Here is a 26,336-nt window from a genome sequence, read left to right as displayed (position 1 = left end):
TTTTCTAATAGAAAATAAAGGATTGGTTTCCGTGTCTTTCTACATTTGAATGCAAAATGGCACACTTGAAACTAATTCAAGTTGTTAAGAAAAGGACCATTTTCTATTGCATTTCTGCTATCATATAAACATGGCAAGTTAGATCAGCCTCCTGTACAGCAAGTGAAATATTGCCTTTACATTTTGCTAAAAGTTAAAAAGTCGCAAATTCTGAAGTTGGAATGATAAAATTGTTAAGCATATCCAGAAGAATGTAAAATACATCTATGTATCAATACATGCCCATAACATCAAATGAAATATTATGTCTAGATATGAGAGATTCAACCCACATCAACCTTCAGGGCTAAGAAATACTGTGCAGTTGAACTTAAAGTCACAGGTGATGAAGTTTTCTCAGTGTATGGGTATGTGTGTTTGTGCATATACCATGATACATACACAAATAAGGTAATTAATTCATTAATATGCCTGAAAATTAATGTTGCAGAAGATCAAATGCATCTCCACCTTTCCTGAGCTTCAAAAACAGGGGCCACATCTCCTGCAGTCTAATGTTCTCAGGTCCAAAGCCTTACTGACTCCCACAAGAACCCTGCCTGCATGAGAGCTCCCAGATCTGACCTAGAGGAGTGTGGAATATTTAACTGGCAAATCATTTTATAGGATGGATCAATTTCCCTATTTGAAAGCTGTTGGTTGGTTTTGAATCATTTCTCTATGGCTCAAAAAGCCATTCCAAAGACCCAAATATAAACTACCCAGTAAATCCGTAAGCTTGCAAAGATGCTATGGATACTCTGTGTCCTCATTAGTGTATGAAGCTGCAGGCCATACTGAAGTCTGCTCCTAGATGCTAAACACAACATGAGCTAATTTATGACAGTATATAGATGATGAGCAATTTCTTGGTAGGAGTGGAACGGCATTTAACTTTAAAGTGTGAATATTATGCTGGGGTGTTAGGCATTGCAGCTAGTTAGAAAGATTTATACTTAAAATTAATTAATTAATTAATATTTAATTATAATTAAGCATTATGTGTAGTCCTTCTATTCCTTTTCTTTGATATTTTGATGAATTGAAGTGCTGCATGCTGAAGATCCTGATAAAAAACAATCAATCAATCAAAAAATCCCCAAAAAAGCAAAGGAAAGAGATTATGCAGAAATCTCTGTGTAACAATGATGTATAACCTCAGCAATAATATTACTGCCAAACCTTTTTGCTGCAAAATTCAGACTTTGTTACATCATTTAGCACATATGCATTCTTCATGTGATAGTTAGGCTGGGTTTCCATTCTGCTTTTTCTGGTCTATTTTTTTAAATTCAATTATAATCACAGATGGCTAGAACTGACTCCTAAAAGGAGGTACTGAAATTATTTCGCACCTTAGATACTGTCCTGGGATACCCTCATCAATCGACCAAATTTTCAAAAAAGTCCAGAATCCTATAGAATTTCAGTCTGCTTTTCATGATCAGATTTGGGTGCAGAAAATAACAATGCACCCTTCGCTTTATTCTGAAATGGAGATTATTAATCCGTGCCAATTGCATTTCATAACCTAGGTACCTGGTGCAGGTTAATCAGCATTTTTATGATCCCATTTTAGTGGCAGGGTTCAGGCTGCCTTGAAAACTTTGAAGGAATTGCTTTCCTCCTTGTAACATGGCGCCCCGGGACCTCCTGGGCTGCGGTGAGGGGGGTGGGGAGCTGGGATTCCCCCGGGACCCCCATCAAGGCCATGGTAGGAGAGGGCAGCTGGTCTCTGTGGTGCTCTCCAGGGAGCTCCCACTCACGAGATGGCCTCTCGCTTCTATTAATGGCATCCGAAGTTAACTGAGGCACTGTGCTTTTCCAGAAAGTCCGTGTATTAGCGTGTCTGGTTGTGTGGGAATAAACAACATGGAGGTTTCCATCCCTCTGTCTTCACAGGAGGACTTGGTAATTTGACACCCGACCTCTTAACCCAGACGTCTTTTGTAGAAACTAAATTTCCTTCCCCACGGGGAAGAATTTGAAGGAGACTGTTAGTTTCAATGAATTCAGCATCATTGCCCCACCAGCCCCCTCTCCGCTATGTTACTCTGAAAGGAGACAATTTGGCTCCAAATGACTAATGCGGTTCTTTTTTTTAAAAAAGTAAAATTAAAATTTCAGTCATATCTGAAGTTATTGGGCCTATATATGAAGTTAGTGTTATTAATTTGTAATGACCTTCCATGTGGCCTTCGTGGGCTGAGATTGCGGTGCATGTTAGTACATACTGAGTAAAAATATTGCCGTGAAATGATAGACTGTATTTATAGACAACAGAGCAAAATCCTAGTTTCTATTAAAAAAAAAAACCATACTAAAAAGAGAGCATTTACTCACTTTTAGTGAGTATTGAGCTTGCCAAAATCTCTCAAATTGGTCCAGAGGTTTGGAATGAAGAATTATCATTTGAAGACGAACAATACAAGTTCTGCTGCAATTTCAGTAGCAATCCCCAGACCTGTTTTCTTTATGTCATTAAAACTTTAGAAACATAAACAGTGCTGAATTGCCACTGGTACTGAATAATGTGGCTTTTATTGTTGCCTGGGCTCTTCTGTATATTAAAAAAAATAATTTAATACTTATTAATAAATAGAAAGTAACTAAAGATGACTGTGATCTAGTCTGTTGAAAATTTCTCAGTACCCTTAATTTGTCAGTAAATTCAATATATTTTATTTAAGCAGAATCATATATACAGTATATTAACTTTTTTTCCAGGCAATCTTTACTCAGCACAGAAAGGCCAGATGTATGGGAATTGTAAAAAATCAGGATATGCATAAAAACTGTTCAAGTGCATAAAGCAGCCCCATCTGGAAGACATCTAACAGAAATGAAGTTGTACAAAACCATTCCATTGATAATAAAGCTAATTTTTATGGGTCTGACAAGTATGTAATTATGTTCAGTGGTGCTTTTCAGATTTTATCACAGTCAATAAACCGCAGTGGTAATTTCATTCCCATTTGACATATTTACATGGAAACATTTGATTGGAGGAATTAGTAACCCTGAAAGCCTTGATAGATATGTTTTAATGATCTGTGACCTCCGCAGTCCCTCATCTGTTTATTGTTGCAACAGGCGAGAAGTCGTTCCTCTGTGACCTTTGTGGCTTTGCCGGCGGGACACGTCATGCCCTCACCAAGCATCGGCGGCAGCACACAGGTCAGTAAAGCTGTCTTTACTCTTCGCTATATTTTCTCCAGCAAGGGAGTCCCTCTACACTGGGGAGTAACGCAAGCCAGATAGAACGTTACAGCACAAATAATACATCGGCTCAGTGTTTACTTTGCTTTTTCTCGTTTTTGTGAAACCGGTATGCCCAAGATTTGCACCAAATCTGCTGGCTGGGAGTTTGAATAATTGCTTGGGGGGTGTGGGTGGATGGGAGTGGTGTATTTTTGGTGTTTTTTTCTGAAGGAAGTAGAATTGTAAAGACGGGCTTTCTTCTTTAAATGAATGCTAAGTCTACTAATTTTTTTTTCCCAAGGCCCAAATAGATTACCTACGGTGAAGATTTTGCAAGAGTCTGCTAGAATGTCCCTGGGTGAAAATTAGAGACTACACATAGATTAATCCATTTTTTTGGACTGAGACATAGTTGAAAGCTAGTGTTGTTTCAGTTGCCCTTTTGTAATTTTAACGTAGTTTGTAATTAATAGGTGCAACTTTAAGAGTTACCACATGGTTAGCATGTAAAGCAAGATTTCTCTCCCAGAATTAGTAAAGCTTTCCTACCACCTGGTTATAAAAATTTAATATCAGATAAAACTAAATTGGTTCTTAGTTTCAGAAGACCAGAAAAAAGTGTAAGTATTAAACATTTATTAATACATTTTACCTTAATTGTGCTTTTTAGTAGTTCCTTGTGTTTGATTATTTGAGTAGATTTTGTTCAAACAGATGCAGAAGTGTTGCTGCTTAAGCCACTGTAGTTTTTGTTTTACCGACTAGCATGAGGGTAATCTAATATCACCAGGAATTGCTGTGTGAGTTAAGTGACCATTGTCTAATGTACAGTGGAAAGAAATGGCTAACAAATGAGGAGCTGTAGTTGTTACATCATGAATTTTCCATGGATTTTGTAAAGGAATCTCAGTGGGAGATTTTATTATGTCCCTGAATACACTAATCTTGATTCAGGACATACACCATCTAAGTGCGTAATTTCCTGGAGAGCAGCTACTCTCTTTCTTGAGACCCTGAAGCCATTCTTTCCACCCTGTTTTCAGTTTATTAAAGCAACCGTATTTGGAGGAGAGTCCTGTGCTTTCAAAAAGGTGGGGTTCTCAGTGCCAGGCAGGCAATGTCTTGAAATGGATAAGCTCTAAAAAAAAATAATAAAAAATACGCAGGGCCCAATTTTGCTTGCAAATCTAACTAGTAATCATACTTGCAGAATTTTTCTTCTGATAACAAGGAGCATATATTTGTGTGAGGGTACTGCCACAGTCAGTCCCCATTCACTGCAGGAAGTTTGTATTTTTAAAGTGTCCAAGAAAAGGCATTTAGTAAATATAACGAGTTAACTTAACATTACACTGTCTGAATGCTAACAGGAGCAATTGCAACTACTGGAATGGAAGTCGTATGCCTCAGTTGTAACTAATGGTTTACATTTTCTTGGAGCTTTGAAAAATTTTTACGTTGGCTGAAGTTTACCAAATGTGGGCTAAGAATGAAAATGAATCATTGTTAACAATAGGCTGGGAACTACCTTTTGTTGGCCTGCTACGTGGCACACTGGGATCACGTATATGTCTAGGACTTATGATCAGCACAGCCACACAAATGGTAAACGATCATTTCAGAATGGAAAAGTGGAAGAAATGCATATTCTTGTCTTTACCCTTCTTGTCTTTACCTATTACGTGAGCGCAGATCTGGTTTCTCAGAAATGTAAGTCCTTATCATTGGTCTTATATTTATATTGTTTGTATCATTGGGCCACAAGTCAATAGAAAAAATATTTTATTTCCTGCTTTATGTGCAAAATTAGGCTGAAAATATGGTATTTTCCTGGTGAAAAGCTGTCCAGATTTTCGATGGCATTTTGCCCTTCTTTTGCCAGTATGGTAGAGACTTTTGTGCTATGATCACAGGGATTCACAGGTTATAGATCATGAAGCTTGCATCTAGCAGGCATAACTTTATATTTTATGTCAGGACTGGAGGCTCGTTATTACTTTGCTATTAACTTTATACTATACAGGACAGTATCTCAGAGGCAGAGGGATCTATCTTTTTGGCATTTATCTGCCTCTGTGGCACAAACAATCAGAGATGATTCTTTAGCAGAAAAATTATCTGTAGCTTCTATTTGTTTCAAGGAGAATGACACAATCCACCTTTGCCTGCTTTGTTGCACTTACATGGGTTCCCGTGTATTTTCATCCAGTGCACAACTTTATCTCAGTCCTTAGCTGCACGCACTCTTCTTTGTACCTGTATTTTTTTCTTCTGTGTCCCCAGTTGGCACAATTTTCCCAGAGCAGAATGCCAAAGCAAATTACAATCAGATTTGAAAGGGATAGGTATCAAAAATAGTCTAAATGGCTTAAATAATTCCCTACTGTAATACAAGCTGTCTAGGGAGCTGACACAGAACATCTTCCAATCCAAGATTTACTTCTGTCACCTGTCAGAGACCCTTGATTCAAGGGCAGATGAGCAAATCCTCACATGTAGTTGAGGAGTCTTAACCAGCTTAACAAGCCTCCTCTCGTCCCAGCCTCAAGGCCTGAGGTGTCCTGACGCCCCAGAGAAATGTTCAGGTGCTGATAGATATTTGACACAAGAGGGGGCTGGCTGCAGGACCCGCCACTTAGACTTTTGATGCTCTTGATTCTGGTTATTTCTTACTCTGTTCCTCTCTTTTTAGATGAGATTATTTTTATGTACCTGGTGAAATACTTTCACCTTGTGAAAGATGCATTTTCTTCGGAAATATTACAGGGACGATAAAGTACAACTTGCTGTGAATAAGGCTGGGGGAATCTGGCCCTCGGTCACTCAGAGAGCAAATTGTAGGGATTAGTTTCATAAACAGGATGTTACCCCTGGAAGATATGTTTTGGTGTTTCAAATGCAAAGAAATACAGGACTGTTAAACTTAAAGAAAAAGCCATTAGTTTTAAGATTTGAAAAATCTTTTTACTTAATTTATTTGCAAACACGATGCATCTCCATACAGGTCCTTGACATAGGCTTTCTCAACTGTAAAGTTGAACTGTGAAGTAGAAAAAAATAATTTGACCTATCAAGAGATCCCTGGTGTTTCACCAGTTAACATTTTTATTCTGTGTTAAATATGTTATGTCCTTAATGACTGACCTGGTCCTGTGAGAACTGCCCACTTTGAACGCAGAATAAGCTAAGTCTTCAGCTGATTTTGTCCTGGTAAAATGTTCTAGCATTATTTTATGATCTGAGTGCATCTTCCAGTCCTATTCTGCAAGAATCTGTCGATGAAATTCTGCAAGTCTTTCACTGTGTTTGTAAATAACAGTGGCCCTATCTTCTATTTTGTGAATTAAAGCAATAGCAACTTCAAGAGTGGTCCAGAGTTTGACCAGAATTTTATCATGCTGTAAGGAATACTTACATCTCTGTCAAGTGCTTTACAATAGACACTTGTGGCTGCCTTGGCTGTGAGCAGAAACTGTCTTAAGGAACTTAGACCACTTGCGATATTAGCTGGTGCTATGTGGTAAATAAGGGACAGCTTGCTGTGCTGCAAGAACGTATATGCCGTAGTTCTGGTGCCTCGACATGACTGTGAGAAAAAATTTTTATTTTTTGAGTCATCCTGAAACAATTTTGTTCTGATTGATATTTTGTCCTAGTAAGAAAATCTGCCTGAAGATAAGAAGATAAATAATGTTGCAAATGTTAGTGTTGGCTGAATTTAGAATTAATTGAATTCCACAAAGAATTTAAGAGATTATCTAAATTTTATAATAAAAAAGAGTAAATAACCTCTGAATCAGCCACCAAACCCATGCACACACACACAAAAGAAACATAGGAAATTGCACAAGAGAGAAAAAACAAGTAAGGGTAATTATTTCTGGCTGGAAATGAAAACATGAAACCACTTCATTCGTAATTTTAAAATGTCTTTCTTTTATGTTCTTGTTGTTACTGTTCTGCTCTCCTCCTTTGTTTGTCTGCCTTTTGGTATCACTCTAGTTTTCCCTTCTTCTACACGTTTCCCCGTAAACTTCCATTTCGTGCTGTAGTAGCTGGCTCAATCCAACATAGCTGATCAGTCACAGCCTGTGTTCTCTTGCATGAAATTCCTTTTTTAATGTTGGTTAGGACTCCTGCAAATTGCAAATCCCGCATCCTCATCTTCTACACAATGGCAGTCTACATTTGCTTCTTGTGTGTTGGTTGTGGTGGAATCTTCCTGGGGATCACAGAAGTACGTTACAGTAGTAGAGCGTACACTTACTGTGCACAGCAGTTCTATGACAGTCACTCTGAACCTGTGGAACTGCTTAAGAAGGCTGTGTCTTTGTTCAAATATTTTCATGAATTTTTGAAGATGGTAGCTTATATCGTACAGATCACTGTTTGTATGATTGCTTCTGCTCACTCATTTCAATCTTGTGCTTCTCAAGACATTTATAGGTCAATGTAATAAAGAAAGAAAATTTAATAATATATGTGTTTTTATCCAGATGAGTGCCTCACTTTGTGTTTCTATTTCTCATGTGAACTGCTCTTTGACTTTAATGTGTAGTTACATTACTCGGCATTGAATTTAATGTATAATGTAGCCTCTTCCTTTCAACTTCCCCACCACAGCTTAAAAAAATTATAATGTTGAATACCACAGAAAATGTAGCACAGTTAAGAAGACTTACTGCTTTTTTCAGTAAGAGGAGAGGTGAAATTTGAAGAGGATCTGTGTTGTTTTTCCTTTTCCGTTTGTGCAAACATTTGCAGCAGAGTGTGGGACTTGATTATAACAAACCTTTGGCCAGAAATGACACCAAAAAAGTGGAGTATCTTAACACTTTCTCTCTACCCAAGAGAAACTGTCTAGTGGAACAGTTTTCCTCCCTTTTCTGAGCATACAGATGTCATTCATTTTCTGCTAGGGAAGAGCAACCTTATGTCATCTACAGGGTTCCTCATAAGAAAGCAAGAGATCAAGGGTGTACTTATTTTTATGTCTTATATGCAAAAAAGTTGACCTGACTAAAAGCAAACAGCGTTTACTTTAACGTACTTCAGGCTTCGTTAGCAAGGCGGTAAGGGCCTCTCCAGGGAACTGCCTTAACAAACACTAGAAATAGTTGGAAATAAGAAGAAAAAAAATCCTGTAACATGTAAACTGATGGCTGCGTTTTGTGGTCTACTCATTCCTTAAATCAAATTAAACTTACAGGATTCTTTCTGTGCTGCTTAACACATCATGTGAAAGACAAATAGGACTAAAAGCAATAGTTTCCTGTTGAGACAACTGGGGTAAGATTTCTTCCATTGTATTAAGATTCTGATGAGTTGCTCAAGACTTGCAAATTGAAGGCATTTAATTTTTATTTTTTCTTTCATTTATTTGAAAGCTGGGTCCTCAGTAGGACATTCATATAAATGCTGTATATAATCTATAGGTAGAAATTGTCTGGACAGTCATGATTATAAATAAAAATTTCACTTTGCCATCCACAAATCAACATCTGTCTCCAAGATTTATAGTTTTTGTTATTCTGTTATTTCCTTTTTCCTTTAAAAAGTACACGTTAAGTACATAACTGCACAGAGAAATTTATGATTGCAGTAAGGTATACTCTGTGTCCTAAAAAGCTCATCATCAAAGACAGAGAACTCAAAAGCGGAAATCAGAGAAAAGAGGAAGAAGGAAAGAAAAAGAAAACTGTAATTTGTGGGAAAACAAACAATAACAAAAAAAGCTAAGATAGATGGTAAAATAGCTCAGTGCAGAATTTGGAGAGGCAAGAGAAAAAGAAAGCCTTAGCTGTGATAGTTCAAGAAGAGCAGAATGAGTAGAGCTGACGAGGCTAACTAGTTAGCAGCAGGCTTAATAACTGCTTTTCTACAGACTGGTGCTCCCTGTGATCTGAGCCTTTGATCAGTTGCTTTCCCAAACTTTGATTGTTGGAGCTAAAATTTTCCATGTCAGGTGACTTAACCAACAGATGCACTTCAGACGTTTCTTGCAGTATTGTCAAAAAAGCAAAACCATTTCTTTTTTTGTGATCCTGTGGTTAGGAAACATAGCTTTTTGAGAGTGCTTGTGTTTAAAAACAAAATAAAAAACCTGAAAGATAGTGGGTCCTTGCTCTTGGAGCGTGTGTCCTTCCTTTTTTTTCCTCCACAGAGCTTGTTGAGCACTGGGGCACCTGTCCTTCTTTTTCATAGTGTTTGCTATTGATAAAGTTAGAGATAGTGAAGAGTGGACAAGTAATTCTATAATAGTAAGGTGTGGGAGAATTGGTTTGAGTTTTTTACCTTTATTAATATTTAAATACGTAGACTTTGTCCTTACACATTTTTGGATACACTATTTTATAGTTATTATGTAGTGTTGTTTAAAAAATACTGACAATATTGGGGGTTTTATTTGTGTTATTTTAATTTTGTATGAATTAGATCCTTGACTGGAGGTGAGGGAGAATCCTCCTGAAATATTTAATGGCAGCCCATATAAAAATAAAATTAAGTTTATTGCCTGAAATGTCTGGGGGCAGGAAGGAGGGAAAAAAAATTGGGACACACAGATCGATAAAGAGCATTCAGGCCCAAAGATAAGGAAGACAAAAAAATACTTAAATGAGTAGGTCTGTGGAAAACTTAAATAAATAATAGTATTGCTGCTACAGCTAATACACTCTTCAACACCCCCCAACCCAAAGAAATACGTAGCCTTCTTTTAGATTTTATCAATTGTACTTATCGACCTGGTTAATATTCCATAAAAAGAAATACTTTATCCCATATGCAGCTGCTAAGAATTACAGGCCATGCTAGGCTGTCTTTTTTCCTCCCAGTTTAGTTGCCTTTCATTGTGTGGTGCTGCTGTGATGTATTTTCTGTCAGGTGAGATTTACACATAGTCCACTTGACAGGAGCAGTTAGCCACAAGGATTTCCTAAGAAGAAACTTCCTGGAGCGGTGAGCAAGGATTATCATTTTTCTTTTGGTCACGATGGAATTTGCAAGCCCTCCTGGCTTCCACAGGCCCTCGCTCGTCTGTCAGCCCCGCTGGCCCTGCCCCAGCACGGCAGCAGACCTTTACCTGATCCATCCCCCCCTGAATGGCAAACTGAAAATCTCCTTTCAGTTCAGATCTGCTGTTTTTTCAAGGGGGTAAGTTGGCAGGGTTCTAATGCATTTTAAATGAAAGCAGTTAAAATAAGTATGTATGTTATCTAAAATACCTGTGGCTTTACTACTTAGGCTTGAAAATGTTGCTATCTTCTTTAATACTAGAAGATAAAATAAATCAGGCACAGGAAATCTTCAGTTCGAGAACAGGTTATGTTGCTAGGGAGTCTATGGCCTCCCAGAGAGTTTAATTGAAGCAGCAGCCAGTACCATTCAAGCTGCTGGGAGAATCAGCTTCTCCAGAGCAGAGAGTCAGTGTCTGACAGGAAAACCCCTCTGACAAGAAAACCCCATTTGGGGCAGGAAAGACATACTTTCTAGCAGTCTCAATTTGTCCAGCATAGAGGCTTCCACATTGTGTCCTGCCCCTTCACCTTTCCTTGTCCCATGAAACAATAAGTGAAAAATAGTAGCTGGTATTCTTTCCAGCAGCTGCTAAAAGCTATTATTCCAACTCTTTATGGAGCTTTCAGAAGCTGCTCCGTTGTCCTTCCTTACAGGCTTTTCAGGCCTGAGGACCCTGCATTTCTTTTTCCCTTGGGAGGGGAAAAAAAAACCGCAACAGTCTCCAAGAACGAAAAATGCAGATTTCTTTCTCAGAATTCTGGCAAAGTCTCTTTGGAAGCATTTAGTGTTTCACAGGCTTGAAAAAATCTGCCTTCAAGGCATGGCTGCTTGGGAGTGGCCTTTTGCTAGTGAAGTGTCTTCTGCTGGTGGTGTTAGTCCTGTTAGTCTGAAAACCTGCAAACTGTGCCTGCTAAGGCTTAGGGTTCAATTTTGAAACTGCCTATTCTAGACCTCTGAACAGTCTACAGGGTCAGTGTCCATCCCTTGCAGTTTTATTCAGACTTCTTAAATTAGGGATGTTGATTTGTTATGAAGTCTTTCGGATAAATACTTCTGAAGGCCTGCACAGTGCAGTCAAGATCACCTAAGTTAGCAGCTGCCTTCTGTCTTCTGCGTACAAAAAGAAACCTGTTACCTCCCTAAGTGGTAATTACGTGTGCCTGTAAACCACACAGATTATTTCTGGAGCAACCAGTTGGAAAATGGGATGCAGGTGTTTTAGCTAGGCATCACAATATGTGTATCTGTCATGAGATTTTGTCTGAGTGTCTTCTGAGGGGTGGACCCCTCTGCTGGAAAGAAATGTACTCTTTTCACATAATAATTTATAAGTGAGAAATGTTCATCTTTCTTCAATTAGTAGTCCTCTAGAAATTTTCAGTACAGTTGCACATTCAGCAGAGATTGAATTTTAGTCTTCTGAAAATATTATTGTTCTAGTCTAGGTTTGGTGGTTGATTGTTGGTTTGTTGTGTGTTTTTTTTGTTTTTTTTCATTAACCTTTCAAGTCCTTCTGCTGAAATTGTTCCACTGTTCAGAAAAGATTCACAAGGGCAGAAGGATAGGAGGCAAGAGAGAGGGAATGGAGCACTGAGCTCTGGTTCATATTCTCAGTCCTGGTTTATGTGTACTATTTTATAGAATCATAGAATCTTCATGGTTGGAAAGGACCTTTGAGATCATCGAGTCCAACGAAACACACACAAAAAACCCCTACAATCTCTGTCACTAGAGCATGCCCTGAAGTGCCACATCTAGACGTTTCTTAAACACCTCTAGGGATGGTGACTCAACCACCTCCCTGGGCAGGCTGTTCCAGTGCCTGACCACTCTTTCAGTAAAGTAATTCTTCCTAATCTAAACCTCCCCTGACGCAACTTCAGACCATTTCCTCTGGTCCTGTCATTATTCACCTGGGAGAAGAGGCCAACCCCCACCTCTCTCCAACCTCCTTTCAGGTAGTTGTAGAGGGCAATGAGGTCTCCCCTCAGCCTCCTCTTCTCCAAGCTAAACATGCCCAGCTCCCTCAGCCTCTCCTCATATGACCTGGTCTCCAGACCCCTCACCAGCCTGGTAGCTCTCCTCTGGACACATTCCAGCACTTCAATGTCCCTCTTGTACAGAGGGGCCCAGAACTGAACACAGTACTCGAGGTGAGGCCTCACCAGTGCCGAGTACAGAGGCACGATCACTTCCCTGCTCCTGCTGGCCACGCTATTCCTGATACAAGCCAGAGTGCTGTTGGTCTTCTTGGCCACCTGGGCACACTGCTGGCTCATGTTAAGCTGGCCATCCACCAGCACCCCCAGGTCCTTTTCTGCTGGGCAGCTTCCCAGCCACTCTTCCCCAAGCCTGTAGCGTTGCTTGGGGTTGTTGTGACCGAAATGCGGGACCCGGCACTTGGCCTTATTAAACCTTATACAGTTGGCCTTGGCCCATCGATCCAGCCTGTCCAGGTCCCTCTGTAGAGCCTTCCTACCCTCAAGCAGATCAACACTCCCACCTAGTTTGGTGTCTTATACAAACTTACTGAGAGTGCACCCAAACGCCTCATCCAGATCATTGATAAAGATATTAAACAAAACCAGCCCCAAAACTGAGCCCTGAGGGACACCACTTGTGACCGGCCGCCAAGAAGATTTCACCCCATTAATTACAACTCTCTGGGCATGGCCATCCAGTCAGTTTTTAACTCAGTGAAGAGTACACTTGTCTATGCCATGATTCGCCAGCTTCTCCAGGAGAATGTTGTGGGGGATGGTGTCAAAGGCCTTACCAAAGTCCAGATAGACAACGTACACAGCCTTCCCCATGTCCAGAAGGTGGGTCACATAGTCATAGAAAGAGATCAGGTTGGTTAAGCAGGACCTCCCCTTCCTAAACCCATGCTGGCTGGCCCTGATCCCTTGGCTGCCCTGCGCTTGCCATGAGAGCTCACTCAAGATGATCCTCTCCATGATCTTTCCTGGTACCAAGGTCAGGCTGACAGGCCTGTAGTTCCCCGGATCCTCCTTCCGACCCTTCTTGTAGATGGGCGTCACATTAGCCACCCATCAGGGTGGCTGATGTCATCCTCACCATTTAACAGATAAGATAAAAGAGTCCAGGATCAGAGACAAAAAAACAAAGATACTTTCCTTCCAGAGATGTTCCTTTCTAAGCAGGCACTGAATACAAGCTTCAGACTGATTTCTCGCCTTCTGCCTCCGACAGTGTTGCTTTCAGGGCTGTGCATGGGCCCAGCTTCAACAGAAGGTGTAGGGTGAGAGGAATGCCTGTCACCTGGTGATGATATTTTCATGAAATAAGGCCCAGTAACATGGTTACCCTGTTTCCGTGCGCTTCTTTGTCCTCCTTTTTGCTGCTGTGTAACAGCACATGGGAAGTCAGCTGGCTGCTGATGTGTATATGTCATAGTGAGAATAGTATTTTGCAATTAGTACACTGCATTTGGGAATTTATTTTGTATTTGTGGCTGTTATATATACATGGACTAAAACCTATCTCAAGGGATTTGCCAGAAATTTAGACTTTCTTTTCTGTTGATGAAAACTGATAATGTATATCTTCTCTTGTCACCTTCTAGGAGAGAAACCATTCAAATGTGATGAGTGTAACTTCGCTTCCACAACACAATCGCATCTGACACGACATAAGCGTGTCCATACTGGAGAAAAGCCTTACAGATGTCCCTGGTGTGACTACAGGTAATGAGTCATTAACTAAAGCATGATGAGAGAAGGGTTAAGGTGATCAGACGAGGTTCATTTGAAGTCACCAATAAAAATATATTGCCATTAAAACACCATCAGGGCAGCAGTAATTGCATATTAAATTAAGAGCTAAATTTAAAAACTTAGTCTTCAGTATTTAGGTATTACTTTATAAAGAAAAACAAATGATGGGAAACCTTTTAGTGGTAACACTGCAGTGCTAATGTTGAGTGTTTGTTCCACAGCTGCTCTAGTGTCTGTTAGAATTCTCCATGGTGAGGCTACTTATCTGCATCGCCTTTTCAGATCAGTTGCAGTGTTGAAATTTTTCTCGGTTGAGTTGCAACCATTTCACCAAGAAAGGAAAAGTCCCCTAAAAGGCTTAGCAGCCTAAATACTCACCAGACACTTATTAGAACAGGAAGCAACTGGAGCCAGTTACAGTGCTGCAGAGTCTTGTTTTTCTGCTCCAGTTTTCCTTCTCCTTGCCAGCCAAGTTGTTTGGATGAGAGTTGGCTGTAGGGTGATCGCATGGAAAGTCTCCCATGTTCCACCACTAAAACGCATCCTGTTAGGACAATATATTAAGTTCTCAAAAATCACATGAATGGACAGTTAAGATTACTTGTGGTGCTCATCCCATGTATCTTTTGTTCATTATAGACTACTTATTAAATGATCGCATATTGCTTCTTAAAGGATTCTTTACTCTTCTTAAACACACTTGTACAATCTTGGATACTTTTAATACCTTGCGATGAAGTGTACTATAAAGGAATTCATAGAATTTATTCACGAGCAATTTGCCAGAGTTGACGTCCAAAAAGTTTTTAAAAATATCAGTATTATATTTGATAAATGGCGTGATTATGTAATTAAATGCATGTGCTGTGATGCATGCACGCAAGAGGAGAAAGTTAAACATTTGATTAGACCACTATAGCATTTTCTTTTTTCTTTTAATGGTGAGCATACAACTGTAATATTCTTTTAGTATAAGTTTTACTGTAGTTTTCTAAACCAAGATTATATAACAAAGGCTAGCTGCTCTCATAATGCCTGGTTTCACACTATTTATGAGCTCCTTTAAAGAAAGCTCCTGTACAGAAAGCTTCTGCAGTGGTCATGCAGTTTCTGTTAAAAAATTTTTGTTGCATTGGTTTGTGCACGTGGACCAAATGTTCTGTGAACTCTTCTGTATTGAGCACCCATTAAATTACTGCCCAGAACTGCAGAGAACTGAATTTGATAACCTTGGGAGGGCGGGGGGCGAGTAAGAGTTCCCCTGCTTTTTGGTGTTTTCTTTTTTTGTTTTGTTTTTTAAACAGAAGTGTTTCTGTCATCTGAGAAAGAGGAGGTTTTGTGTTTGTCAGAGTGGTTGGGTTAAAAGGTCTGTGTTGAGTGAAGAGAGCGCATATAAGTAATAGTGTGACATGACGTGCTGCAATAAAGGTAAAAGGAGTGCTATCTTTGCTGCATGTTTGAGGAGGCTTAATCTTGGGGCCATCCACTTCAATGAACCATCCCAATTGGAAGGAATAGTCTTATTACAGAACTAAGTAATGAGAGGTGGGTTATGGTGGGTTTGAGCTCCTGTCTTGAAGACCCTAGAGACTGGGAGCTTTGTAGACGTGAATCAGTTTGGAGTTTGTTACACCCACTGCAATGAGTGGATGCAATTCTGTCTCCTCAGTATGACAAAATGCATAACTTCAATACTTTGTTTAGTGAAAGACGGGAGATCATTTTTCTTTGGATGGACAGTTTTCTGTATGGGATAGAAATTCCAAGAAATGACAAGGTTTTTTACTACTATTTTATTATATTGGAGGTTATTAGAGAAGAAGCAAGCATAATTTATTTTACCAGGATTAACAAGAAATCTCTGAGCATCCCCTGCCTCCATATTATTGAAAAATAAAGGTTTCATGGAAATGTTAGTTTCCATCCCTTGCAGGCCAATTTGGACCTAATCTTTGGGGGCTGATCTCTACAGATACCAGCTGATGAAGCTTTGATTCTGCAGGAAATTTGTTCTGAGCTCAGCTGAAAAACATCTGGCAGGGATGCAGGAACCAGAGCTGTGCTGCTGCTGCTGCTGCAAGTTCATAGAGGCAGTGAAGCACTCTTTATCTGTGGAGGAGCCAGTAGGGGGGCTGCTGTATTTATTAGCCCAGTGGTCCTGCTTGGGCCTGCCAGTTTCCACAGTCCTGGGATATTAGCCAGCCTTATTGGCAAGTGGGTTTTTTTTGGTCTCCATCTACCTCTCTCTTTTTTTTTCTTTTTTTTTTCTTTTTTTTTTTTTTGTTTTAAAATGTAATTTTAAAGGAATCATGTTGCCTCCTTGTCAACCCACCCAGTATCTCTTCTCATGGAAAGGTGTTAGCAACTTTGTAGATTAAGTCCTTTATATCAGGTCAGCAGATGGTATGCACTCTTGCGAGCGTCACCTACAGAAAACGTAAAATCAAGATTTTAAAATCTGCTGACCTAGTGATAAAATTCACCCCCATGCCTCGTGGTCGAGTTCTCGCTGTGGTGCTTTCAGCTCAGCCTGTGCACTGTAAGTTCATCCAGACTATTTCAGATGTTGCTGTTTAGTGTTGCTTGGCAACTGCAGACTCTTTAATGACCCTTGTAGTTTCAGCAAGGTGAATATTACTGTTTTTGTGTATGGATACAGAGTATTGTTAGTGCTACCGTAAAGTCTCCTTGCACTGTTAGGTGAAGTGATATTTATAAAGGAGTTTGAGACACTTGAATTTAAAGAGTGTCTAAATAATTATACCTGCTCCCCTCATCAGTGCTCAGAGGGTTCTTTAGAGATTCCTGAATTCAGGCTTTTCAGTTCCTTAGGAGGAAATTGTGAACAATCATCCTGCAAAAACTTTTGCCAGTCTAGCGAGTGAAAGGCTAGCTAACCCTGGCTAAAATTGCGGAAAGAAAGGCTATTAAAAGAAACTGATCTGAATTTAGGAACTGTTAAGAAAATCTAGATCACTTATGACTGGACAGGCACCTAGAACTGTTGGTTGGGTGTTTTTTTGTTTTGGGCTTTTTTTTCTTACCAGCAAAAATTGAAGTGAAATAGGCTGTAATATACTATGGGAAAAAGATTGATTTGGCTGCATGGAACTGAAAAGGGAATTTATTCCCTATATAATCTACAGCATGGGAAATTCTTTTCTTAACTAGGAAAAGACATGAATGGATGGGGTTTTCTGAAGTGAATGATAAACTAACCTAGAATTATATGTTCTCAAATGTATGCGTATTCCCAAGAAGAAAATGGGAGAATTTGCTCATTTTATTTTACCAAATTGCTTTTATAATCTACGTTTACAGTTGTACTTAAATATTCTTGCAAAAGCATTAACTTCCATCTCTACTTTTTGTACTGTGACCGCTTGATATTTATTTTTGTCTAAATCTTTTGTATATTGATAACAAAGGAATGAACATCTACTTTTCTATATAGCAGTATGTGACTTCTAGTTACTAATATAATTTCAAATTATATTTTCAGTATAGTTCATAAAAAAATTAATTTTGAAGGAATCAAAATATAATATATATTCACAAATATAAAAAAATTTCTCGTTAAACATTTTGGTTATATTTTTTCACATTTGTGTTTTCAATTTAGGCTTCCCCTATTTAGATAAAAATATGCACAATTTTCCTTTGCTTTTACTTTTTCAAATCACACAATGTGGCTCTCCATTCTTAAGTCAGTGTGCTTTGTCATACAAAAATATTCATTCACTCCTAATTAACGTTCAACTTAATTTTATAATACAGAATTGGTCTCATAGGGCCCTACGCCACCATTAGATATGCAATGCTTATTTTATATTTCGTAGTCATTTAAAAGAGATGTGTTATGTGGCTAAACTTCTCAGATTACATGATCCTAGAGTTATACTGACAATAATACCGTCTGCATTTGGTAATGGGCACAGTAAGTAGTGAAGAGCCATATAACTTCCTGAAACTGAACAACGCCTGTGAACTTCACCTGATTTCTAAATCTGTTCGTTGTGTCATCTGTGGCTGGACTTTCTAAACCTGCAACATATTTAGGCACCTGAATTTAACTTGATTTCAGAAGTGCTGAACTCCCGTAAGTCTGATGATGTCAATGGAAGATGCAGATATGCAGCATTTTCAAAAACTGAACTGGTTTTGTGCATGCGTCTAAAGTAAAGAATTAGGACTCTCATTTTAGTCATACGTCAGGCTTTAAATACAACTCCCATCGGTACTGACTTTCCATGTAACTATCAAATCTTCTCAGGCACATAATAATTTATGTTGATGGTGTGCGTGAGGGGGATGTTTCAGTACGAAATGGATCTGGATTACTTTGTTGTGCATTGGGCGGGGGTGGACAAAAGACAGAGCCCTGATTTTCTTGCATAGTCACATTTGTTAGAGTTCAGGGCTCAGGAGGAGCACTGGCAGAGTTTCATGATACAGAAACACTATTGCTACAACTTTGACCATGAAGGTGTGGGACGGGTATAATGTTAATGTACTTTGTGCCATCTCTGTGCTGTAATTAAGCAAAATTACTCTCATTTCTCTGGCATTCCACAGTATGGTTAATTTTGCATGGAGTACCCATGGCAGCGAGGGGAAGGAGGGAATGGAGGGCAACATCCAGGGGACCGGCGATGTTCCACAGCCATAGATAAGAGGGTTTAGAAGCTGTATAAAACAAACAGCCAGGCCAGCAAAACAGCATTAATTCCGTAAATGCACCTTTCTATAAAGTATATTATGACTTGTGAAGGATGTCTTACAAGACTGAGAATAAATAGCATACATTTTTAATATAATTATGTAAACTAAAATAAATATTTTACATTTATTATGCATAATAAAATAATTAGACAACATTCTCTAAGGGATTATGGCATCTGAAATTCCAACTGCAGAAGGATTCATTGCATATTTTCAGCAGCAGCGGCAGCATGACTTAGGGGGAGTGACTCCGCAGGGGCTACTTTTCTTTTTTTGGACAGCATCCCTAGGGAGTTCCTATTTCCCTCTGACTTATAGTATCTGTTCATAGGTTGTAAAGACCAGTTTATAATACACTCCAGGATTTGCACCTAAGTCATAAGAATGTGCAAAGTAAGTGTTTTCTCTGCGTTTATTTTGCTGAATTTAATAACTTTTAGTTGTCTTGGTATGATTACATCAGCTGTGCGCTGTTCCCTAGCTATATAAAGGATAACTTCAAATGCCGAGGTTACCATATATACTTATTCATAGCAAAACTGAGAGGCTGTTAAGGCAAACTTCTGCATAAAATGATGAAACAGTGTATTTACCATTAAAACGTTAACGTTAATATGCTCTTTGTAACCAGTGAAATTTAATATGCATGTATAGGAAATAACTAGGTTATACAACTGTATGGAACATTAGGCTGATGAGGACTCCAAGTGGCAACCACCACTGCGCTATGGAAAAACACTTTTTTATATAAATCACAAAGGCAGAATTAGGCAAAAAAAGTTTGGACTAATAAGAAATTGCTAAGGACAATAATGCATGCATGTAATAGAACAAACAGGGCCTTCAGGAAGCACTTAAGCTTCTGTTGTGATCTGCAGCAGGAGTTGAGGATATCCAGTGCCTTGTGCTAGCGGCCTTATAAACAAATGAAGATAGAAGTTTAGAGAGAATTCTGTCAGTGCATGGGCATAGTTCCCAGATGCAAACTCCTCAGAATATCATTCAGCCCTCAGTTTTTAATAAACATTCAGATAAAATACTTAGTAATATTTCTACTAATCTGGAATAAAATATGCTGTAGCGTTTAAGTCTATAAAAGAAAAATAATCTGAAATAAAATTTAGATATAACCACAAAATCACTTCAGTTATTCTAGTGAATACATGGCATACAAAACAATGGTTAGTATTATTCCCTTTGTGACGTTTCTGTTGCTCAATAAAACTTTTTATATTCACCTAAGTTATAGCAAATAGTTCATATCGTAAACTCAGTATAAAAATGTGCAATGTGATAGTGCAGAATACAGGTCAGCCATCATGTTAACCAGGAGACGTGACTTCAGATGTCGTTCCTAACGTTCAGGAACTTGTAGAAGCTGAGAGCACACAAATAATGATATGGCCCTCGCTGGGAGATGTGTATGCTGTCTGCACTGACCGAGAAATCCTGTCTCTGCAAATTTGGAGAATCATGTTGGCGGCAGCGTTCCAAAGAACTTAAACTCCCTCTCTCATAGCTCTCCCTGTCCTCCCTGCCAGATGCCAATGTCACTGCATGGAGTGCTTAAGAGAATGTATGCTTATTAGAAAACAAGATTATTTCTTAAAAAAGACATATATGCACAAGCACACACAAATATATTGGTGTGTGTAGACTTGATGACTATGGTCCACAATGAAATTGCCCTGTTAAGTGGCTTTTGCACAGCATGCAATAGTATAGTCACTTTGTGAAGTCCTTTGCTTTCTGTATTTTTAATTAATAGCATAGTAAATGCACTCTACTTGGTAGAAGGGTAATACAGATTTTTATTTATTTTAATGAATAATATTTAACTCCTTACGATACAGAAATACATCAATAATTCCATGAGCATTGGTAACTCAAGCTTCTTTTGTGTTGTTTTTCTTATTTCTAATTTTTTATTTATTCCTGTTTTCTGTTTTTTTTTCCTGTGGCCACTCTAAGTAAGAGGAATTAAAAATTGCCTTTTTAATTCAACGAGTCTGTGATTCTTGTGCTAATGCTGAACCGCTGGACTTGAGACTTTAAGGATCTGCCCGAGTATCTTTAAACCAGTGATGCAATTGCAAGCATCGATAATACTATTCTAACCTCATTTTGGATCGAGTCCTTTGGAGAACAACTTTTAAGTGATGTATTTAAGCCTAAATGACATGTGAAGTTACTCAGGGGTTTCCACTGAGTTTAATGTTACTGAGACATGCAGCTATTTTGATATCAATGTAAAAATTCCTATATATTTTTATCTTTTGGCAGCTTCTCTCTGTTGCAGCCTGTTGTGATCATAGCTCAGTGCTCTGTTGGTTTGTTCACGCTTTAAGTTCTGCAAAAATATTCTCAGGTTCCTGATTTCTTTTAGTAGTTCCTGTCTCCCCCTTGCTGTTCAATTTGGGCTTCGTCCTGAACCTTTTCTTATGCAGCCTCTCCCCCACTGTACTGATGATCTTTTTTTTTTTTTTAATCAGAGTCCAACACACTTCACCCAAAACCAGAAGTATTTGGTGTTTAGGAAATATGAATAAGACCACTTCATGCAGTGAACAGATTAATGTGACTAATGTCTTCTATTATCACATTTTATCTTCTCCCTGTCCTCACACTTCTTTTTCCCTATCACATGCAATCATCGCTGTCTTACCTATTCCTCTTTCTCATGGAGCATAAATACGTTATAGTAAATATACCTATATTTATATTTAATGTATAGTTAATTAATGTTTATAAATCTGGAACACTAGCGTATATTTCAAACTAAAATAATCTTAAGTAGGTTGTATTTTGATAGTAAATAAAATTTTAGTACTAACCTCAAGATGAATGGCAAGGCTATGGTCTTAATATAGCTGTTAGTAACAAAAAAGACTTGTAATTTCCTGTTCTTACAGTGCTTCTGATAAAAATGTACAGTGAACATCTTTTATGTCTACAGATAAACTTTCATTTGTTGGAATAATTTGATCTAAAAATAATCATTGGCATCATAGCTTAATTAATGTGACCTTTTTAGGTAAAAAGTAGTTTTAAAAAAGGCTACTAAAGCGACTATATATGTTTTCTTTGCTCTTGCCTGTTAACACAGAATAAAAAATAAACATGTTTGTTTGTTTTACCATTCCTTAATCCCCGATCCAGTCATTATAAAAGGGCCAAAGCTGGTTTTGGGACTGGTCAAATCTACAAGGAATTATTATTGTTAACTGCGTGACTAACTACCTGGCTGATAGTTAGCAATCTGAAAATATTTTGGTAGGCCTTCAAGATGAAATTAATAGACACTAGCCTGTTTTGTTAGGTATGGTTCATTCTCCAGGCAATATGGCTACTACCATGTAAAAAATTTTCTGTATTAATGCTGTCTTTGTGACAACTTTTCCTCTTCCTCCTTTGTAGGTGACCTACAAAACAGGTTAAAATGTTGGGAAGTGACAGAAAGCGAATTCAGTTTAGAAGCAGTTGCAGAAAGGTGTAACCTAGTACAAGTGGGAAAAAGCGAAAGGTTTTTTTTCCCTTTAAGGGCTGATGAGAATGGGAGGAAAAAAAAGAATTGTTGAATAGAAAGTAAAGGAAGGAAGGAAAGAAGAAGAAAAAAAACCGGGCTTTTCTGTTTGAGAAAAACTTGCTATTTAGATACTTCTAATGCGTTTGAATTAGGGAGGAATTTTCCAAATAAGCGTGGCTTTATTAGAAGCTCTTGTTTTATTGAAGCTAAGTAAGATCACTCGCTCATTCCATCAGAACTGCCCTTGTCTCTGTAACAGCTTCTGCCCAAACTCCCCTGGAGCGGTACGTTGGGGCGCTTTGGGAATGCAGGTACCAAAGCCTCTGCCTCCACCACGAAGCCCCCTGCCTCAAAAGTGGAAGTCGTGGGCTCGATGCGCCAGGTCCGCACCTTTGCAGTATGGCTGGAGGGTGTTTTCCAGGGGCCGCAATACAGTATGGTGGGACTAAGGCTCTGGGGCAGAGTCGGCACCTGGGGTTTGGGAGGCTGGTGCTCCTGGCCACCCTCTCCCCAGTGTGGTGGGAACCCCTACAGACTGATAGTCCATCTCTGAGGTCTTCAGCTCTCTAAACAATCTGCTTTGGAGACAAAGGCATCAGAAATTTGGGAACTTGGAGTTCCCAGGATGTTGCTTCACAGCCTATGTGTTCAAAGCTGCTGCTTAGGTTTGGCCACTAAAAGCCTTGGCAGGAACAAGGAGAGCTTGTCTCAAGGTTTGAATGTACCTCGCAGCTCACCATACCATCAGTTGCCTTTTCTCCTTCCTGAGCTCCTGGGAGGAGACTGTGAGTTCCCCGTAGGAAAATGTGGTGTAGGGAGGACAGGCCATTTGGTATACAACAGCTTGCCTTCACTAAAACCATTCTGCAGCCTCTCTTGGATGATACTCTATCTCATAAGTCATGGATCAGAGATGTATTTCATTTGAGGCTTTACTTACAACGGGACAGCCTGGAGAGGAGCCTATTGTCCAAGTAACTTACTAAGTTGCTTGTTACAACTATTTTGCCCCTGACTGGGATAGTCTTTGTAGTTTGGCTAGGCCTGTTTGTTTAGGTCTGAATACCAGGTGTAGATGTTGCTGAGACTTCTTAGGGAATTGCTTTATAAAAGCCAGGCCATAAACCCCTCAGTTTTGTTATCGCTAGTGATGGAGTGCTGCTCTGGTGTTATCATTGCTCAATTGTGGGGTTTTTTTTGAAAACCACTTAAAAAAAATCCCAAAGATATTTGCATATGCCAGGTGGTGGTCAGTTAGCATTTTAGCTTCCAGTTTCCTTTCTGTCTATTACAAAAGTTAAAAGTGGTGGTAGTAGCGTTCATTGGATTTGTTTATTATATTAGGTTGGTTTGTTTAGCTTTTGTCTTTAAACTGTTGCATACTACATGTACCTGAGTTTTGTGCTTTAATTTATTTTTAAATGTATTCTTTTAATAATGTAAAAATCATTGAGAAGAATCCAAAATGTATATTGAAAGGGTTGTTCTGTATTCTTGTATGCCTTGGGTCAAAGCTATTGCCTCTCATTTTACATCCTCGGAGGACGGATGAGGTCTGTGCAGTACTCCTCCTCTTCCCCTCACAGGTTATACATGCTGAGGCTTAGTGTGCCGGGAGAAACAAGCTGGTGCAACGCTGTTCTCCTTTCTGCCGCCCCCATGGGCTGGGGGAGTAGAGACTTTCCTTGGTATTTCCCTACCTCCTCCTGTAAATGAACTCAAATAGGGAGGTGGTGGGAACTGAGAGGGACAGGAAATAACTGCTGCTGTTCATAGCCTGAGAGCAAACTGATTATTCTTCCTGAAGCAAAGACGAGGTTGCAAAGTGACTTTTGACTCTCAAAGACCAGCCAGATCTCCCTGGTGCTCCCAGGGCCGATAGCACAGCTGCAGGTTGCTCTGTACCTCAGGCCAGCTGATTCCAGTCCAGTTCTGGTTTGATTTTCCTTCCACTTAAGCAAACTGCCCAGCTCGACATGATTCCCAGAATATAGGTCCATACACATATATGCGTATTTTTAAATTATGCTTTAAAGTAACGCTACTTCTGATGTTCTTCAGCATTGCTATCTTTTTGTATTTTTAGTGATGGTATCATTTAAAAAACACAAAATTAGAAGCTCTGCAGTTCATAATACTGTAAAATTATTTGTGTTATAATCCTATAAATGCATTGAGTGGTTCTAGTGACATCATAAACTGCCTGAACATCATACTGCTAGTTCATTGTGATATTACTGGTACCCCTTAAAATATAGTACTTATAGCTTTATATTTGTAACTTCAGGGCACTCTCCTTCCATCTCTATTCAAGATAATTATGGATTCTGTCTAACAACTGCAGTTGAGGACATAATTTGTTCTGCTAGAAGTCCCATGTGGAACGTCTTCCCATACAGAGCTTCCTCAAAACATTTCTGTTGAAATTTTGCATGCATAGTCTACAGGGAAAACAATACCGAACATCATTTTGAAGTTGTATACGAATTTTGGTTATCAAAATGAATCCTTCAGTTCTGATGATTTTTCATTCATTCATATATCTTTTTGTTAACAAGCTCTTGGTAAAATACAGAGAACCACTTTCATTAGCAAAGTTTGGAGATATCTGCTATGGGTATTTTAACATATAAAAAGCCAGTAGTAATTTGTTCTTTTTTCAGCAAAGAGATGTGTCTTTAGTTCAAAAAGGCAATTTTTATATATCAGTTGACAAGGATTGATTTTTAGCCTGATGTCCCTAACTTATTCTGAGACTTGCACCAGCCCATCCATCCGTCTTCTCTCAGTTTCTTTAATAACTTTTTAAGCTGTTGGCCAGTTTCAGTCAAAACTGACACCCCGTAGTAGTTGCTGAGACAATTTAAGTTCCTAAATGTTTCCTGAAAGAGGTGGATGAGGAGAAGAGAGGGGGAAAAAAAATCAGTGAGGAACAGGCAGGCAAAATTCATCTCTCATGCATTTTTCTCTCATACAACCAGCCAGTGTATTGTTCTAGGCTCGCCACCCAGCACAGCTGGTTTTTCTTGCCTGGTGGGAGGGAGTATCTTGAAGCACGCATTGGAGAGCTGCTGTTATTGCATTGGGAGATTCAGTGAACAGGGAGGAATCTGTGGGAATCCATGTTTAAGTTGGTACAGTGCTCACGTATCAATGTTTTTGGGTCACAAATTAAGCGTTTGTTGCAAGTTGTTAGGACAGGTAATTTTGAAAGTGAAAACTTGAAAGATATTTTTAAGGATAAAGAGAACACACACAGCTATGCATATTTTTATTTAGAAAAGAGATTATTTGGAAGAGATTTGTACCCCTGAGATTGAGAGCACTAACATTTCTTATTCAGTCAGTCAATAGGAAGAGCTTCGTGTTATATGGAGAGATTTTTCCACAAGTACTTTCTTTGGCATTTCATAGAATCACAGAATGGTTTCGGTTGGAAGGGACCTTAAAGATCATCTAGTTCCAACCCCCTTGCCCTGGGCAGGGACACCTCCCACCAGCCCAGGCTGCTCAAAGCCTCATCCAGCCTGGCCTTGAACACTTCCAGGGTTTCTTCTGTTTTCTTTAGGTCATTTACTGACGAACTGTGACATAACGCATAGGTCTAGATAGATGTATTTAAATGAGGAAAAGAAGCAAAGTTTGAACAAATACTAAGTTTTTTGTACATGTTTTTAGCGATACTAAGCACCCATGAACTCTCATCTCACATGGGGTCCAGGGTCTCTGTACCTATTTGGAATTCAGCCTCTTCATTCGGGTGACTAAATGTGACTTTCATCACATTTTAATTTGAATTCTAATTACTCAGCCTTTAAAATTTTGATCAGCACTAATAAATTCTAGCACAGTCATCTTATACGGTATTTAGCTGATTGATTTTTGTATGCTAAAATGTAGTAATTTTGAGGAGCAATAACAATACTTTCAAGTAAAAGAAAGCTTTCGAAGATAAAGGAATTTGTGCCAGATTTGTTCAAGTCTGTCAGACTAGAGAGGGAAGACCTAAATCTGAGCCCCTGCGAGGGCAGAGCAGGTGGCTACTATCCATTCTGTTAAAATAAATGCAGCAACATCAAGTCAGGCTATCAGCC

At 39.0% G+C, this 26,336-nt stretch overlaps 1 protein-coding gene across 1 annotated transcript in view; it reads left to right on the top strand.

Annotated features, from left to right (window-relative positions):
• ZNF407 (zinc finger protein 407) overlaps window positions 1–26,336 on the top strand; it is a 355,097-nt gene that overhangs the window by 206,095 nt on the left and 122,666 nt on the right. The window contains exons 6-7 of the mRNA XM_074576527.1: window positions 3,133–3,216; window positions 13,844–13,964. Of these exons, the coding sequence (XP_074432628.1) occupies window positions 3,133–3,216; window positions 13,844–13,964 (205 nt within the window). The remainder of the gene's footprint in view (window positions 1–3,132; window positions 3,217–13,843; window positions 13,965–26,336) is intronic.

This window comes from Larus michahellis, chromosome 2, assembly GCF_964199755.1.
Source record: "Larus michahellis chromosome 2, bLarMic1.1, whole genome shotgun sequence".
NCBI lineage: Eukaryota > Metazoa > Chordata > Aves > Charadriiformes > Laridae > Larus > Larus michahellis.
Note: the sequence above shows the minus strand (reverse complement) of the source record. Positions and strands in the feature narration are given on the sequence as shown.